Below are 16,028 nucleotides of genomic sequence, written 5' to 3' on the forward strand. Positions count from 1 at the left end.
CCTTTCCTGGGCAGAGACAGTAAAGTGCAGCAGGTATCTATTAATGCTTCCTCCACATTCAGTGTGGGTGAAGGAGGACAGGGACACAATGGCCAAGAGAAGGAACCCTAAAGAACACTTGACCAAGTCTGAATAATAATCTCCAAGCTTTCCTCCACACCTCTTATTCCTTACTCACTCTCACTCCTATTGCTTGTACCCTACTATGCTCACATGCGTACCATGCTTGCATGCGTGAATCTAGCTACAGCATGGAAACATTACTTTTCAAGGCCAGAAGTCCCACAACCTTCACATCAGTGATGTTCATGGGGAAAACAACAACAATCCCCCCATGCTATGCTTTTTAAAAGGGGTCCAATATAGTGATTCTGAACTGGACTTGCCACCTGGTGGGTGAGCTTCTTATGTGAACCACATACAAATTGAGTTTGCCTTATCCTGAAATTGGAAACACTCAAAAATCCAAAAATGTCTGCAGGGGTGACTGAGGACCTTATTGCACATGCAATTTTAAACATTTGGGGAACTGAAGGAGGACACTCGTGTGCGCGCGCATCCAGCTGAAAACGGAGTTTACCGCACACGAAGACATCCTCCAACAGTCCCCGTTCCGTCCCCTGGCGTGCACCCATTTGCGTCCAGTCCTGGTGGGCGTGATTTTTGCCTGACGGTCTACCTTCCATCAGCCAAAAATGGTGCCCGTCAGGACTGGATGGGAATGGGTGCGCGCCAGGGGATGCAATGGGGACTGTTGGAGGACATCTTTGTGTGCGGTAAACTCCATTTTTGGTTGGACGCGTGCGCACACGAGCGTCTTCCTTCAGTTCCCCAAATGTTTAAAATTGCGTGTGCAATAAGGTCCTGAGATAATGACACTTTCACTTTCTGGTGGTTCAGTGTACACAAACTTTGTTTCATGAACAAAATGATTAAAATTATTGTGAATAAAATTATCTTACATGAATGAAAATCTATCAGTGATACCTTTATTGGCCAACCTAAATGCTCAATATATTTGTTGCAAGCTGTCAAAGCTCCATGGGCTTCTTCATCAGGGAAGATGTTACAATCCAAACAGGAGAGAAAAAAAACCAATTGGAGATGTTAGTCAGATGCCTGCATGTTGTTTCAGTCCTTAGTAAAGATGGTATACTGGGGAGGATATATTTTGTGCAGGCGGGCTCTTCCTCCTTCTGGCCGTGAGGCAATAGGGAGATTTTCAAAGTCCAGGAAATTTAAAGTCCATTTGCACCTCAACAGCGACCCCTCTTTTGCAATCCAGTGTGTCTCCATTCCAGTGGGGTTGCAGTGATGTCTCTGCCTACAAAGAGGCCTGTGACCTCACTGGAAGGGAGACACACTGGATTGCAAAAGAGGCTGCCAGGCCTCGCTTGGGGCTGTTCCTAAGTCTCTCCTCATAAGGCATGGTTTCCAGACCCTTCACCATTTTAGTCGCCCTCCTTTGGACACGCTCTAGTTCCTCAACATCCTTTTAAAATTGTGGTGCCCAGAACTGGACACAGTATTTCAGGTGGGGCCTGACCAGAGCATAATATAGTGGCACTACTTCCCTTGATCTAGACACCATACTTCTGCTGATGCAGCCTAAAATCCCATTGGCTTTGTTAGCTGCTGCATCACACTGTTGACTCATGTTAAACTTGTCATCTACTAGGACTCCATCATCTCTTTCACATGTAGTCTCATTCAGCCAGGTGTCCCCCATCCTATATTTGTGCATTTGATTGATTGATTTTTGATTGAAATTTTATTTATATACCGCCGTTCCTATGATCACGGCGGTTTACAAACAGAATAAGATACAATACAATACAGGTTACAAATATAATACAATACAAATCACAGTTTAAAAATCAAAATTAACAGCGAAAGTCCTTCATAAAAAACCATATACTACTATACATCATTAAAATCCATCATTAACCAATCAAGATAATAAAACAATCTAAAAATACAATAAATAGTATACAGGAGCAAAACAGTCAGGACATGTGAGGGAAGGCTTGACAAAATAAATGAGTCTTAAGGTTTTTCTTAAATGACTCCAGGGAGGGGGCTAAGCGGAGCTCCTCAGGGAGAGCGTTCCAAGACTGCGGGGCCACCACAGAAAAAGCCCTTTGCGCAGTCACTGTGTATCTTGGGAACACTCAAAGGTTTTTTCCCACGAGACCTGAGAGTGCGGGGCGGATTGTATGGGGAGAGGCGATCCTCCAAGTACTCTGGGCCCAAGCCATTTAGGGCTTTATAGGTAATAACCAACACCTTGTATTGTGCCCGGAAGCGAATTTCATTTTTCCATCCTAAGTGCTGTATCTTACATTTCTCTGTGTAGAATTTCATTTTGTTAGCTTTGGCCCAGGTTTCTAGTCTATTCAGGTCATTTTGAATTTTGATCCTGTCCTCTGGGGTATTAATTAATTAAGTAATCATTGGCTTTGTAGGATCAGATGTATCGTTATGTTCATGTTTTTTATTATTATTATGCTTTATTTATATAGCACTATAGCTATAGCAGTTGACATCTCAAGTAGATTCGACGGCCAGAATTGCTTGCTATCAACTTTGGTTGATACGCCAACTGCGACCCTATCTGGGCCAAAGGGACCTTGAAACAGTGGTACATGCTCTGGTAACCTCTCACCTAGATTTCTGTAATGCGCTCTACATGGGGCTACCCTTGTACCAAGTCCGGAAGCTTCAGTTGGTTCAAAATATGGTTTGACCATATAACACCTAAGTTGAAAGATCTTCACTGGCTGCCTATTCGCTTCCAGGCACTATACAAGGTGTTGGTTATCACCTATAAAGCCCTACATGGCTTGGGCCCAAGTTACTTGAGGGACTGCATCTCCCCATATAATCCGCCCCACACACTCAGAACATCTGGTAAGAATTTACTGGAAACACCATCTTCCAAATATGTTTCCTCATCCCAAAAGGCCTTCACCATAATGGCCCCACGGATCTGGAATAGCTTACCTGAGGAGCTCCATCTCATGACCCCCTTGGAAACATTTAAAAAGAGACTTAAAACTGTACTCTTTTGTCAAGCTTTCCCCCCCGAAGTGTGAAGATCTATATCCCTGCTGACAACGATATTCTGCCTTGCTCCTGGATGCTGGATGGTTGATGGAATTTTGTACTGTTATATTGATGAGTTTTGATGTAATATTGCTGTTGTAATATTTTATGTTTTTATAAGAGTGTTATATCTATTGACTTTAGTAGTCTGTAACCCCACTTCGATCTACTGGGAGAGGTGGTGAAACACAAATATATTTTATTATTATTATTATTATTATTATTATTATTATTATATGTATGGAAGTGGTATGGAAGAATTTTATGTGTGTTTCAAACATAAATAAAAATAATTATGTTTTTAAAAAAGAAATAATAATAATAATAATAATAATAATAATAATTAAAATACAAAAGTGCAAACAAACAAACAAACAGTCAATCCTGCTCAAAATGGAGGGCATTTTGGAATGTCCTCCCTGGACAAAATGCTGGGATGTAGGACGCATCCGGGAAAAGGAGGACACTTGGTGATGCTGCTCAATAATAATAATAATTTATTTTTATCCTGCCTCTCCCACAGGATTGGGGCGGCTTACAACAGCAATAAAATACAAATTATATATATATATATATATATATATATATATCTTACATTATAAAATACATCCTATTATTCCCTCCCTCCCTTTGCAAAAAGAGAAAGAGAAGATGAAGGCAGCAGCAGCAGAGCATCCCAAGCTTCCATCCTCTTTGATTGACAGCCCGGGTGTCTCAAAAGGGGAGGGGGAGAGGAGGAGAAGAGGTACCGCTGCCAACTCCGCCCCCTTTCCCCCTCCCACCAACTCACCGCTCCGTCTCTGCCGCTGCACGGAGCGAGGATGAGAGCCGCTCCCTGATTGGCTGAGGCGTCTCACGCCAGCCGAGAAGCAAGGATGAGAGGGGGGAATGAAAGGGGCGGTTGACCGAGGGTAACCTCGGCCTCCCCGCGCGACCTTTCTCCTCCATTGCCCGCGCCTGCGCAGTGCGGTCTTCTCGCTGTCTCCCTCCCTCACCCCCTCCTTTTTTTTTTTTGTAATGAACCCCTCTGTTCCAAAATGGCGGCGCTGAGCAAGTCCATCCCCCACAACTGCTACGAAATCGGGCACACCTGGCACCCCCACTGCGGCAGGGCCTTCCTCCACATCACCCGGGGGGCGCTGGGGGAGTCGCTCCGCATCTACGGCACCCTTTACCTGGTGAGGAAGGCGAGAGAGAAGGGGAAGCAACACACAGAGGGGCACCCCATCTCCTCTTCCTCCATCTTCCATAGGCTCCCCCTTGTTTTGCAGGGGAGGGTGGGTTTATGCTTGTGCCTATGGCCAGTTTCCCTCTGGGGCTGAGAGGGTGTGACTGTGCCCAAGGAGGCAGCCCTGTCACGGGGATTTCTTCTGAAAAGGTTTGACACTGCATCCCTCTGAGGCTGAGAGAGTGTGACTTGGACAAGGCAGCCCTGTCATGGGGAATTTCTTCAGAGGGGGTTTGCCATCGTCTCCCTTTGAGGCTGAGAGAGTGTGATTTGTCAAAGGACACCCAGTAGATTTCCATGGCTGAGCTGGGATTTGAACCCAAGTGTCCAGTCTCATAGCCCAGGAGATGCTCAAACTATGTCCTGAGGCTGAGAGACTGCAACTGGCCCAAGAAGGCAGCCCTGTCATGGGGTTTTCTTGGAAGATTTCTACAGAGGGGGTTTATCTTGGACTCATTTTGAGGCTGAGAGAGTGTGACTTGGACAAGGCAGCCCTGTCATGGGGTTTTCTTGGGGAATTTCTTCAGAAAAGGGTTGCCATTGCGTCCCTCTGAGGCTGAGAGAGTGTGGCTTTGCCCAAGACAGCCCTGTTCATGGGGTTTTCTTGGAAGATTTCTACAGAGGGGGTTTGACTTTGCCATCCTCTGAGGCTGTGAGAGTGTGACTTGCCCTATCATGGGGTTTTCCTGGGAAGATTTCTTCAGAGGGGGTTTGCCATTGTCTCTCTTTGAGGCTGAGAGAGTGTGATTTGTCAAAGGACACCCAGTAGATTTCCATGGCTGAGCTGGGATTCGAACCCGAGTGTCCAGAATCATAGGACGTTATCAGACAAGGGAAATTGGAAGTATAATCCAACGGCAATCCGAACACAGTCATGGGGTTTAACGTTATTGCGTGATAGACTACCACACGCAATTTCAGGCAATGGGAAGTCAGTCTGAACGCAATCATAGGTTTCACGTTATTGCCTGAGAGGTGATCACATGCAATTTTGGGCAATGGCAAGCTATTTTCAGACAATGGGAAGTCAGTTCGAACGCAATTCGAATTCACGTAAATTCGCTGAACTAGAGAATTCACATGAATGCATCCTGGCCCCACTTTCTTTTCATTCGAAATTAAGAGCAATTCCTCCCGTGTGATAGACTCCATGGCCCAGGGGGCCCCTGAGGCTGTGAGAGTGCGACTGGCCCAAGGCAGCCCTGTCACATGGTTTTCTTGGGAAATTTCTTCAGAGGGGGTTTGTCTTTGCCATCCTCTGAGGCTGAGAGAGAGTGACTTGCTCAAGGACCCAGTAGATTTCCATGGCTGAGCTGGGATTCACACCCTGGTTTCCAGTCAGAGCCCAGTGCTCAAACCATCCCCTAAGGCTGAGAGAGTGTGACTTGCCCAAAGCAGTCCTGTCATGGGGTTTTCTTGGGAAGATTTCTTCAGAGGAGGTTTGCCATTGCCTCCCTGTGAGGTTGAGAATGTGTGACTTGCCCAAAGCCACCCTCTCATGGGAATGTTCTTGGCAGATTTCTTCAGAGAGGGTTTGTCTTTGACTTTGTCTGAGGCTGAGAGAATGTGCATCTGAGAAAGTAAACTTAAGTTCACAAAAGCTCATGCTGCCAACTTCTTTCTTTAGTTAGTCTCAAAGGTGCTACTAGATCTCTCTACATACTGATTCTACAGATTAACGTGGCTGTATCTTATATATAGCCATGTTAGTGTGTAGAATCAGTATGTAGAGAGATCTTGTAGCACCTTTGAGACTAACGGAAAGAAAAGTTGGCAGCATGAGCTTTCGTAGACTGAAGCGTACTTCCTTAGATGCATCTCTTCTGTTATCACTGTGTGTTCCCCAGTTCTTTTACCCGCCAGGGCCAGGGACATTCACTTCTCTTTCCTCATATCTTTTGGATATTAAAAAAAATGACCGACTGTATATATTCATGTATAAATCTAGAAATTTAGGCTAAAAAATTGACCCCAAAAAACCTGAGTCGACTTATCCATGGGTCAATGTTAGTACTGTACTTTACATCCCTTGGTGAAAGGCAAGAGTTTAATCTGCCCTGGAAACATTGACCCCCTTCTACTCTCTCATCCACTCAGCCTTTAATATAAGTACAAATAGTTTTACCTGCTGTAATTTTGTAAGTTCTTTGGCATTGTTTTCCTTTGCTTCAACCTTTACATCTTTCATTACCTGCCCCTAAGTTTTATCCTCAACTTACCCATGGGGCATATCAAACTATATAATTTTGGCCCCAAAACCATCCCTCGACTTATACATGAGGTCGACTTATAGTCAAGTATATATGCTATGTGTTTCCATAATTAATCCAGATTGGTATGATAGCAAAGACTATCCAGGGTCTCACCCCACTTTGTACTTTGAAAGGACTGGAAATCAATAAGAATAGTGCTTCTAAACTGTTGGTACAGACATACTCTATGTGTGTATTAATAAGTGTCACTGTATAGGAAAGGTCCAGGTCTGCGTAGGCAATTTCAGGACTGAGAACTGAGGGTATAAAGTAATGCACAATTCTGAACACTCATTTGTTACACTAGCTTTCTTTCTATGTTGAAAGTTTTCATTCTGTATGTTTTGTGTTATATTATATAAGTTCTCCCAGTTCATTTTGTCTATCTCAGTGGATGTTCAAAGTTCAGTTTCAAATGAGGACTCTGCCTTGCTGAAGTTCATAGTTAACTGAAATCGTACATTTATCTTCATTCCATGGAAGTGAGATATACTGTGATGTGGCATTAAAATGAAGAATATGAACTGAAAAAAACAATGGAAATGGAAAGCTAATCTTATACCATAAATCCTATTAGTATTTATTCTGTTCGGCAGCAGCTCTGCAGGTTCTCAGATAGACGTTTTTCTTTTGCTGCCTCATTTGTTAAGCTGAATGTGCCTAAGGCATGGGACAGACGGCCTAATTTCCTCCTGAGGGAAGCTGCAGACACCAAACCACTTAGCTTCCCTCCACAGGAAAAAGAACTTGGAAAAACTGGGGGGGGGGGGTTGCGCCGAAGGTGCGATGTAATGAGTATGCCATGGGCACAATCATTATGTAAGTGCCGTGTGGCAATGTGTGGACGCTGCATGGCGCTTATGTAACAATGGTGGTGCCTGTGTACAGAAGGCACAGCCATTGTTATGGTGTCCTGCCGTGTTAGGGTTAGGGACTGTGAGGTTGCAGCATTGTCCCTAATCCTAAAATTGGTGCCAGCATGGCGCTTTTGCGCAGTCTGTACCACACCTTAGTAAAACTTAAGAAACTCTACATTCAAAGCACAGTATTCTTTACCTTTGAGTGGAAGATCCTTCCCAAATTCACAGTTGCTGTCTCTATTTTATATCTTTTAATAGGCTTTGAGCCCACACAGACAGGCCGAAGTAAAACTTCTTTGGGTCACTTTGAAGGTAGACTGTTTATATGCTGCATGCATCCCAAGAGGCCAGAAGCCACGCCAAAGCCATGCTCCAGTCCTAAGGCACAGCTTCTGGCCTCTTAAGATGTGGGTGCCTTTTAAACAGCATACCTTAAAAGTGACCCGAAGCAGCTTTATTTTGGCCTGCTTGTTCAGGCCCTAAATGACACACGCAACTTAAGGGGCCAGAAGCTGTGCCAAAGCTGCACTCCAGTCCTTAGGACTAGACCGTGGCTTTGGTGTGGCTTCTGGTCTCTTAGGATGCATGCATCATTTAAACAGCATACCTCCAAAGTGACCCGAAGCAGATTTATTTTTGCCTGTCTGTATGGGCTCTTTGTTTTTGGCCAGCAAGTTATGTGCCTTTTCTTTTGCAAGCTGTAGGTCACCAACACTGCTTTTTCAGTATTTACCGTGATAGACCAAAAGCTAAACACTGAATGTGATGGTAGATACCTGTGATTCAGAAGAAGGAGGAGTGGAGATAGGACGAACAAACATCAATAATTGTAAGATATGTGGATGACACCATACTAGTAGCAGAAAACATCACAGACTTGGAAAAATTACTAAGGAAAATCAAACAAGAAAGTGCAAAGACAGGCTTAATACTGAATACAAAGAAAACAAAAATAATGACCATAGAGGATCTATATAAATTCAATGTAGACAGTGAGGAAATCAAAATAGTTAAAGAGTTCCTGTACCTTTGGATCAAATATTGATCAGAATTAAGACTGCAGTAAAGAAATCAGAAGAAGACTAGAAATGGGAAGGGCAGCTATGAAAGAATTGGAGAAGATTCTGCAAATTATAAATGTAAAACTGAGCACTAAAGTTAGAATCATCCAAGTCATTGTATTCCCCATCACAGTGTATGGATGTGAGGGCTGGGCAGTGAAGGAGGTGGATAGGAAGAAAAGGAACTCATTTGAGGTGTGCTGCTGGAATAGAGTGCTGAGGATACTGTGGATGGCCAGAAAGACAAACCAATGGGTCCTTGAACAGATCAAGCCTGAAATCTCCTTGGAAGCCAAGATAATCAGATAGAGGCTGTTGTACTTTGGCCACATCATGAGAAGGCAGGACTCACTAGAAAAGACAATAATGCTAGGAAAGGTGGGAGGCAATAGAAAGAGAGGAAGATCACATGTCAGATGGCTAAACTCAATCAGGGATGTCATGGACCTGAATCTACAGGATCTAAGAGCAGCAGAAGACAAGAGTTCTTGGAGATATTTCATCCACAGAGTCACCATGAGTTGAGGTCAACCCAAGGGCAGTTAATGACAATAACCTGTGAAAATCCAAAGGTTAATGCTTTGAACATAGAAAATCCCAGGTCCAGTACATGGCATCTCTGTATAAAATAATGTAAGGTGTATGGGTTGTGAAAGATGTGTACAGCTGGCCTAGAAGAGCCATTGCCAGCCAGTCTTTCCAACACTGAGCTAGGGATTACATTGGTCTAAACATTGCAAATTGCCTGTTTTTACACATTGAATTTGTAAATAACCTTTGTATGTAAAAGGTAGTTGTCAGATGCTTGAGCTCATGTATTTGAACTTAGTAGAGCAAAGCCAAGATCAAATGTAATCGTAATTGAATGAATGACAAATAGCATTTGCCTACTGTAATATATTCATACTCAATATTTTGTATGTATAGGTAGCTTTGATAAACACTTTTAATGCCCTGTAAATATTTAATCAGTTTGTAAAGTGCTGACCTCTTTAAAAATAATGCAAACATTAAATATGTCCCAGTACAGAGTTAGCTTTGTGTATTGCATTGAGGAATCTGGTGCTCTCCAGATTATTTGGACTACATTTCCCATTATCTTTGACTGTTGGCCATGCAATAGATGTATAGTCTAAAAGATCTGAAGGGTATGAAGCTGACGGGTTCAGGGTGCAACACTATATCTAGTTACCTAGGTATAAGTATGATTTAACAGTGGTTTTCAGCATCTGGTCTTCTAGAAGTTTGGGACTGTACTTCTAGAACTTCTAGAACTGTGATTTTCTCAATGAGTTTAAAATGCCCATTTTGTTTTCAATTATTTCCAAACTTTTCATGTGAACTTAAGGCCTGACAACATTTATCAGAAGTAAAGGCAGAAATGAGAGGATGTCTTTATTCGTGTATCTGCATCACTTCTCTCCTTAGATTTAATGATAGAATTGGCACTAGACTTTCTGTTATAGATGGAAACACAGTATAGTCAATTTACATTCTAGATTCCTCAGTGTGTGAACAAGTGAGGGTGCATATACGCTGAAGAAATAATGCAGTTTGATATCCCTTTAACTACCACGGCTCCATCCTAAAGAATCCTGGGATTTGTAGTTTTTGAGGCACCAGCACTCTTTGGCAGAGAAGGCTGAAGACCTTGTAAAACTGCACACCCCAAGATTCCATAGGATGGAGCTACAACACTTAAAGTGGTGTCAAACTGCATTGTTTCTGCAGTGTAAATGCACCTTGAGTGAGAAGAGAAAAGATGGAATGCAGAAATGTATGGGTAGGAAAAGAGAAGGAGAGTAGTGGAGGTGTTCTCTTGATGGTATAAAGAAGGAAGGGCTTGTTCTGGGAAGTAAAAACAGACTTCATAGAAATTTGGGGGTGCAAAAAGAAGGAAGGCAGCAGGGATGGGGAACCTGTGGCTGAATTATCCTCTTGGGGTCCCATTTGGGCTCTGGAATTCCCCCAATGGTTCCCTTCCCCATTGTACTACCATCATGTGCATTCCAGCTTTTGTACAGATTTTCCCCCTGTTCTAAAAAGGTTAAATGCCTTGTCTAAGATGTATTATTGGCAGCAGGAACTTTAAGCTAAATCTGCTGGTATTTTTGGCCTTAGCCTTTTGCCTTTGGCCTTGCTGGTTGCTGCAATGCCTGTCCAGAGAATATATCTGAAGTTGAATTTAACCCTTGAGCCAAGAAAGGTTTCCCAATCTTGGTTTAGAGCAGGCCTGCACAACTTGGCCGTAGGTAGGAGCCAACATTAAAATAGGCTAAACTTCTTAGGGCAGCAGATAGATTTTAATTAAATAATTTTATCCTCCTCCTCCTCCTCCGTCCAGCCCTCTCCTCAGGAGAAAGCCAAGCAGCAGAGAAGGCTTGTCTGTCTTTCTCCTTCTCTGCCTGGACCTCTCCTCGGGAGAAGACCAAGTAATGGAGGAGACTCGAGGGGCAAATGTTTGTCCCTCTTCTTCCTCCACTGCCAGGTGGAGGGGGAGCTTTGAAGGTTGTTTGCCCATCCTCCTCCTCTACCCATCCTTCTCCTTGGGAGAAAGCTGATCAGCAGAGCAGCTTTGCAGCAGGGCAGTGTTCACACATCCCCCCTCCACCACCCATCCTACTCCTCAGGAGGCAGTAGGGCAGTGGAGGAGCCTGCAGGGCAAGCATTTGGCTGTCCTACTACTCTGTGTGGCCTTCTCCTCGGGAGAAAGCCAAGCAGCGGAGGAGCCTTGACATCGTCCCACATCCTTGCAGACTGCCTGAAATCCTTCAGTGGGCTGCATGCCCCCGGGCCATATGTTGTGCAGGCCTGGTTTATGAGGCTCTCATACTTCATGCAGCCCCCGGGCCATGAGAAGCCACAACTCAGTACAGAAGACAGTAATGTTAGGAAAGGTGGAGGGAATTAGGAAGACCACATATCAGATGGTTGGACTCAGTTAAGGAGGTCCTAGGTATGAAGCTTGTTTTCTGCTGCTCCAGAGAACAGGACCAGGAACAATGAATCCAAGCTGCAGGAAAAGAGATTCCACCTCAAATTAGGAAGAACTTCCTGACAGTAAGGGCTGTTCGACAGTGGAACAAACTCCCTCGGAGTGTAGTGGGGTCTCATTCCTTGGAGGTCTTTAAGCAAAGGCTGGATGGCTGTCTGCCAGGGATGCTTTGACTTGGATTTCCTGCATGGCAGGGGGTTGGACTGGATGGCCCCTGTGGTCTCTTCCAATTCTATGATTCTATGAATCTATGAATCTGCAGGGACACAGAATAGTGGAGGTTAGGGAATCTTGAAGATGTCTCATCCACAGTGTCGCCATTAGTCAATGTTGACTTGAGGGTAGTTAACAACAACAAAACAATAAGCCTAAATTTTTACTTAAATAGATCTATTGAATCATTGGGAACTTGTTATGTCAGTACAGTACTTACATATGTTCCCTTGATTCAGTGGGTCTGCTGTAGTTGGGATTGAGCTAATGTAAAAGACACAGGTTAGAGAGTAAGCATAGTGCTGTGGTTTGAGCTTTAGAGTACAACTCTGGAGATCAAGGTTTGAATCCTTGCTTAGCCATGGAATCCCATTGGGTGACTTTGGGCAAGTCACATTACCTCAGAAAATCCCATGACAGATTTATGTTAGCAGTGCCATAAGTTGGAAAAAACTTGGATACACAACAATGTCAAAAATTCAGGTTAGCATTAAAGATTGCTTTAGGGGCCCTGCAGCCTTAAATGACAGCCACAGAAATAAGTCTGAGCAGCTTTATCAAACTTATTGTCTTTATCAGACTCATTTATGAATGCAAGATGAGTCAAGGTACACTCTTAACCCAGGGTCCAATATATGAGAGCAAGTGCCAGCTTTTCATTTTAACCTCTTTAACTTTTGAACTGCAGCTGGCGAAATACTTCTGAAATGTAAGAAGTGTCAGGTGCAAGCAAAAATAGTCTAATTTTGAAGGATAGCGCATAGTGTAGAGCTAATTTGTTGAAACATTTTGAAAAATCAAGCAACTGACATTTGTGGTTCATGTTAAGCACTGCATTTAGAAATAATAATGATTAAATAATAGGAAACAGGGTAGACAGGGTATATAAAACTGTGTGTGTGTGTGTGTGTGTGTGTGTGTGTGTATGTGTGTAATGAGGAATACCCTTATTTACAAAAAGGGATGGAAGATGTGGAGTTCCAAAAGGATATATATTGTCATTGGTGCTGTTTAATGCGCCTTTAAATGATCTGGAGTTAAGGGTAAATAAATACTCTAAATAAATAAAATAATAAATTGGCTGTCATTTTGTAGGTGACACTAAGTTATTTGAAAATGTGAAAATGGACTCTGACTGCAAAGAATATAAAATATATTTTGTTTGAGCAAATTCTAAGACATATGAAAATTTCTGGTTTTGTGTGTAAGAGAAGTAAAGTTGATCAAATCAACGACTTTATGTATTTGATTTCAAAACTGTAAAGGTATTTGATTCGGTCAAGGAATCCCTGGATTTGCAAGATCTGATCAGGACAGCTGAGGACTGCTGCTCTTGGAGTACTTTCATTCATAGAGTCTCCATAAGTTGAAGTCTACTTGGCAGCAAATGATAACAAGGTCTGGCCAGTAATTATGACTTTACTTAGACATACAGTACCAGTTATGGGCATTGCTTCTGTTTACTGGTTATGTTTGTGAATGTGAATCTATGGCAAGCCAAAAGGAAGCAAATATGAGCAATCCTGCAAAAAAGAAAAGACAAAATTGTCCAATGTGTTGGTCCCTATGTTCATGTCATGGCTGTTGGTTGAAAAACTAATTCAGTAAGGAAATCTTTTCAAGACATTCTTTCCTGCAGTTAAAAAGCAAGGAGTTCAAAGTATATGCAGTCTGACAGATGGAAGACATGGATTAAGAATGAAAAGGTATAAACAATGCTATGTTTGTAAGTTTACATAGTTTAGTGATCAGATTTGTGTAAGTCCTTAGACAATATATTACTCAGGTATATATTTCTATAGGAAATTGGTTGCCTGTTGGGTTTTTTTCTCTAAATGAAATTGATGTGATTTAAATCAGTCTACCAGGTTAAAAGGGACATTGCAGATTTTTTTAAAAAAAGTAAAACTGCATTATATGGCAAAAAGGTGAAATGTAGATATTTTTCTCCCTTCTTCATAATCGTGGAAATCTGGGTCCCTCAGACACTTTTTGGCTTCCAAATAAATGGAAGAAAGGGCTTAATATGTATTTTAGTTAATGGGACTAAGCATTTCTCATGAATGATAGTCATTAGTTTAGATTCCTTTAAAATATAATAGGATTTATTATTTATTTTGATTTATACTGAGGGTACATGTACATTGTAGAAGTAATGCAGTTTGACGCCACTTTAAGTACTGTATCTCCATCTTGGAATTTGTAGTTTTACAAGGTCTTTAGTCATTACCTGCTAAAGAGTGCCGACCCCTCACAGAACTACAAATCCCAGGATTCTGTAAAATGGAGCCATGGCAGTTAAAGTGGTGACTGCATTATTTCCACCTACTGGCAGTCTGTGGCCAGGATCCCAGCAGTGTCAGCCCAAATTACATGTCCCCATATACCTAGATCTTGACTATGCTCAAGGGGGGAATTTTTTACAGTTCTAGTTGCCCAACTGGTTGTGAAACGGGTTGTGCGGCCAGTTGGGCAAGGATTGGTGTGAAATGTGCTACAGTTTGTGCAACTGGAAAAACTTTATTAGGTCACTCTATTCCTCTCCTAATGCTATGCTGGATTTAATATTTTTTGTGGTATATCTCAATATATCAACGGTCAGGGAGTACAAAACAGAGAGTATGGTTGAACTCATGCACTGCTGACAGGCTTCTCATATACAACTGTTTGGCTACTTTTTGAAAATAACATAGAGCTGGATAGACTTTTGGCCTGATTCAGCATAGCTTTTCTTAGGTTCTTACGCCCAGGCGGCTTACAGTATGTAATGAAATAACATCAAGTGTGTGGTCAGATATTAGCTATGGTTGCTAAGTGAAACCATCCAGAATGTCACTGAATATTCATTGCTGCAGAGAAACAGTGTGGTAGGGCTGTAGCTTTCTATGTTTGTAAGTTTTCCAGAAGTCTATGGTGGGCTCTTTTGTACTGATCCATAAGGGTTCTGACAATATGGACTGGACAGTTGAAAGTAAATTTGCTGCAGTGAAAACAGGAGAAAGCTTTTGCTCCTTTAATGTTTTTTTTATAGAAGAGAGTTGGTGAAGTTTAATTCTGTAGTGGAAACCTGAAATCGGATAGCTTTGGCATTGTGGTTTAGGGGAGTGGACTAAAGCAGAAAATGTTAAATACTTCACCAAACTATAAATGGCAGGTTTCTTTAGGATGGAGCCATGATGGTTAAAATGGTAATAATTTAATAATAATAATAATAATAATAATAATAATAATTTGTTTTATTTATATACCGCTATTCCAAAGATCATAGCGGTGAACAGCAAGTAAGCTAATTAATTATCTAAGTGTACTATACAGGTACAACTCAAATCTGTTTATATAAGCCAAGATATAAAGTAAATCATGCATGCACTATTATGCAATTGTAGGATAAAATTTATCCCAAAATGTAGGACATTTAAGGTCCTTCATTTTTCTTAAATGTCCTACATTTTGGGCTAAATTTTATCTTACATTTTGTCCCGGTTTATAGTAGAGAATTATGGCAACCCTTTTCGTGACCTATTAGCTTCAGTCATATTAAATGGCATCTCTATTAAAAGGTTGAACTAACAACCCTGTTTTACAGAAATATATTTTTAAAAATGGCCTTTAACCTTTTTTCTGCATTGGGAACAGGGAGGTTGGGATAACTGTGTGGAGATAAAAGCCCCTTAGAAAAGTCACTGTGTCTGGATGGAAAAAGATGGATCACTGCATTTTTCTACAATGCATTCTTGGAGTATGGTTCTGCTCTGTTACTTAACAGTTGGTTCAGTGTCAGTTTCTAGTACCAGCTACCATAAAATATAAAGATAGTCCTATGACATGAATGTCTAGTTGTTACCGACTATAGGGGGTGGTGCTCCTCTCCATTTCTAAGGTGAAGAGCCAGGGTTGTCCGAGGACTGCTCTGGTGGTCATGTGGCCAGCATGACTGCACCGAATGCTGTTACCTTCCCACCCAAGTGGTACTTATTTATCAATTTGCAATTGCATGCCTTTGAACTGCTAGGTTGGCAGAAGCTGGGACTACTATGCAATCAGATAATAGAAGAACCCCCAAGGGTGGTGGCAAGTTTCAATTGCTCCACAGATAGTGGATGATATTGGTGGGCTGGCAATCTGCAGATTTGACCACCTGTGGATCACCATGCCTCATGTTTTTCAATGATGGCATGTTCATGCATCCGTGCTCACGTATATGTGCACACTTTGCCGTCATTGAATAATATGGGGTGTGATCATCTGCATTTTTTGCCGTCCGTGGTGTGTGGGGGCTAGAACTGGACCAAACCAAACTCCTATGGAGGGGAC

At 42.2% G+C, this 16,028-nt stretch overlaps 1 protein-coding gene across 1 annotated transcript in view; it reads left to right on the plus strand.

Moving 5' to 3' along the window:
- The first annotated feature begins 4,067 nt into the window (after positions 1 to 4,067).
- TMEM135 (transmembrane protein 135) overlaps positions 4,068 to 16,028 on the plus strand; it is a 226,730-nt gene continuing 214,769 nt past the window's right edge. The window contains exon 1 of the mRNA XM_042457786.1: positions 4,068 to 4,283. Within this exon, the coding sequence (XP_042313720.1) occupies positions 4,143 to 4,283 (141 nt within the window). The 5' untranslated portion in view covers positions 4,068 to 4,142. The remainder of the gene's footprint in view (positions 4,284 to 16,028) is intronic.

This window comes from Sceloporus undulatus, chromosome 3, assembly GCF_019175285.1.
Source record: "Sceloporus undulatus isolate JIND9_A2432 ecotype Alabama chromosome 3, SceUnd_v1.1, whole genome shotgun sequence".
Lineage (NCBI taxonomy): Eukaryota > Metazoa > Chordata > Lepidosauria > Squamata > Phrynosomatidae > Sceloporus > Sceloporus undulatus.